The 2679-nt window shown below is 40.9% G+C and overlaps 1 protein-coding gene across 1 annotated transcript; it reads right to left on the bottom strand.

The window, feature by feature from the left end:
- Positions 1 to 432: 432 nt before the first annotated feature.
- On the bottom strand, positions 433 to 2398 carry LOC137822657 (isoflavone 2'-hydroxylase). The gene is made up of 2 exons (XM_068627601.1): positions 1301 to 2398; positions 433 to 1215 (listed from the first exon to the last, which is right to left on the bottom strand). Exons 1-2 carry the CDS (start codon positions 2183 to 2185, stop codon positions 607 to 609), a joined length of 1494 nt encoding a protein of 497 aa, XP_068483702.1. The 5' UTR covers positions 2186 to 2398; the 3' UTR covers positions 433 to 606.
- Between the last annotated feature and the right edge of the window lie 281 nt (positions 2399 to 2679).

The following is a 2679-nucleotide window of genomic DNA, read 5'->3' as shown; positions in this document are numbered from 1 at the left end:
GTTATACTAATTATTAACATTTCCCTCATGAATTTATTACTGACCACAGTAATTAAGTTTAACATAAAATTAATTAAATTATTATTGATGTAGGTACTTCAATTCCAAGGATGAGATTTTGTCTCTAATGATATATCTTGTATATCATTAGAGGAGGATGTGATATATCTTGTATAGTTATGCTAACATATATAGTATTCAATCTTTCAGGCAACTAGGTCAAATTAATCACAAATGTAGAAAATAAAACGTCAGATTTAAATCACTATGAAAAACATTATAAAGTCTTTTTGAAGCAGCCAAAATGGAGACAAGAAAGCTCCCTTAGCACTAAGTCATGATTTATTTGTCAACACTTGAAAGCGTCATGATAGTAACAGGATAAATAAAAGAGAAAATCTGTTTTTAAAAAGCATTGAGAATCATTCATAATTAAAAGAAAGTAGAGAATTTTATTGAAGAAAACTGGGGTTGTATACAGTATTGATACTGTATATGCTAATGCAGACCCAGTAGAATACAACAAACTTTATTAGTTTAAACATGTATAGGATCACCACTTATAAGAAGTGGATCCTCATGAAACTCATAGCAAATAAAATATAATTAAAGGGTTCCAATTTGTTGAGTGACAGGGCGTGCTTTACACATAGCCTCAAGAGGAATTAACCTTGACAATGTAATCCAATTGTTCTCTGTCATGTCAAGCTTTTCCTCATTAACTCGTTTCCAGTCAAAACACTGAATCATCAATCCAACAGTGTAGCTTACACTTTGCAAGGCCATTGGTTCTCCAGGGCAAGCTCTTCTTCCCATTCCAAACGCCACCAACTTTTTCTCCTCCCCTTCTTCATCAAACCTCTCAGGCTTAAAGCTTGTGGCATCCTTCCAATGTTCGGGGTCTCTCTGCATGGCCCAACCATTGATGATCACTATTGAGTCTTTTGGGACGTTGTACCCTCCAATGGTGATATCTTCTGAAGACACGTGTGGTATCAGAATTGGAGCTGGGGGATACAACCTAAGTGTCTCAAGAATGATCTTCCTGAGATAAGGAAGCTTTGGAAGGTCTGACTCATTCAACAATCTCTCTTGTCCTACTTGAGCGTCCATTTCTTCTCTTGCCTTCTTCAACACCTCTGGGTTGTTCAACAAATTAGACAAAGCCCACTCTAAAGATCCAGTTGATGAGTCTGTTCCGCCAAAAAGCATCGCCTACAGTGCAAAGTTCATCATCTCAAAGTTAGAAACACAAGTTTACATATTTCTCCATCTCTATATATAGATATAAATTGATTACCAGAGCAAGGCCTTTGATGATTTGGTCAGTGTAATACTCGGGTTGAGTCTCTTGCAGTTTGAGGAGATGGTCAATCATGGAGTTCTCACGATCCTTGCTGTTACGGTTCTCTTCCAAGATCTTATTCAAGATGTTATCATACCTGTTGCTAATGTTCTTCAACCGCTTCTCCACGTTCTGGAAATCGAACCACCTTAGGAAAGGCAAGTAATCACCCTTGTTAGATAAACCCATGAGTTTGAGCATCTCCGAGACGGTATCTCTGAACTCCCTGGCTTCCTCCACGTTCTTCATGTCAGTCTCCTCCCCGTAAAACCTCTTCCCGGAGATCATTCTCATGATGTTGTTGTAGGTCAAGTCGCTGAACAGGGAAGTTATCTCCACGTGCGCATAGTCAGTTCTCGCGTTCCTGGCCATCCTGTGAACGAGGCGCTTGGTTTCGTCGCTGCGGATTCCGGAGAAGGAGTGGACGCGCTGCGTGGAGAGAACGTCGAGGGAAGTGATGCGGCGGAGGTTGCGCCAGTGCTCGCCGTGGGAGCATGACCCCACGGTGGTGTTGTCGTAGAAGATGTACTTTCCGGAGAGGTTGCGCGGGCGGTTGGCCAAGGCGACGTCGTTTTTGGTGAAGCATTCTTGGTACGCCGAGGGCGAGGAAACCACAACCACGAGACGAGAGCCGAACCAGAGAGAAAGGACTTTGCCATATTTCAGGGACATGCGTTGAAAAAAGCGGTGGATTGGTTGTTCGAGGAGGTTAAGGTTGCCTATAATGGGAAGAGCATTGGGACCTGGTGGAAGGTTTCTGAATTTTCTGCTTTGGAAGAGGAATTTGAGAGTGACGATTAAGACTAGGGCAAGGAGCGAGCAAGATAAGAAGAGAGACATGGTTCCTGGTTTTTGCACCAGAGAGCTATGTACCAGTAATTGCTTATGCTGATGCTATATGCAGCAAGCATGGAAGTGCCCCTTTTATAGTGCCCCACTCATAACACTAGAGTTTTAAATTTGCAAAAACATGATAACATAACAAGGCTATTTTAGCACAGTATCTTACTAAAACTTTGTCTTTGTCGTCATGGAATTAAGCAACATGTTCCTTGTAAATATCATTTTCGAGTTGAATTTTAATACAGGACAAAGACTTTTCCTTCGCCAAATAACTAAAGTTGATTTAAAAAATGTTTTTAAAATGGCTGTAAGAAGAAATAGGAGGTAGCTGAGTTTGATCCGTGGTGGTCACCACCTACCAGTCCTCCATTGCCATATCTAACATGTCACAACTCCACACACACACTTTTCTGCATCAACAGAAAAGAAACAAGACACTGTCATCATAAATGCATGGACAGAAAAAATAAAACATCACTGTCGTGATGTTG

Source organism: Phaseolus vulgaris, chromosome 9, assembly GCF_051622355.1.
Source record: "Phaseolus vulgaris cultivar YP4 chromosome 9, ASM5162235v1, whole genome shotgun sequence".
NCBI lineage: Eukaryota > Viridiplantae > Streptophyta > Magnoliopsida > Fabales > Fabaceae > Phaseolus > Phaseolus vulgaris.
The sequence above is the reverse complement of the archived record's forward strand: the minus strand, read 5'-3'. Positions and strand labels throughout refer to the sequence as shown.

Bases quoted from the DNA above. Each gene is read 5' to 3' on its own strand.
- LOC137822657 (XM_068627601.1), bottom strand. From the start codon at position 2,185: ATGTCTCTCTTCTTATCTTGCTCGCTCCTTGCCCTAGTCTTAATCGTC. The intron at 1,216-1,300 runs GTAATCAATTTA...TTTGCACTGTAG, and splicing joins TCATCAAAGGCCTTGCTCTG to GCGATGCTTTTTGGCGGAAC.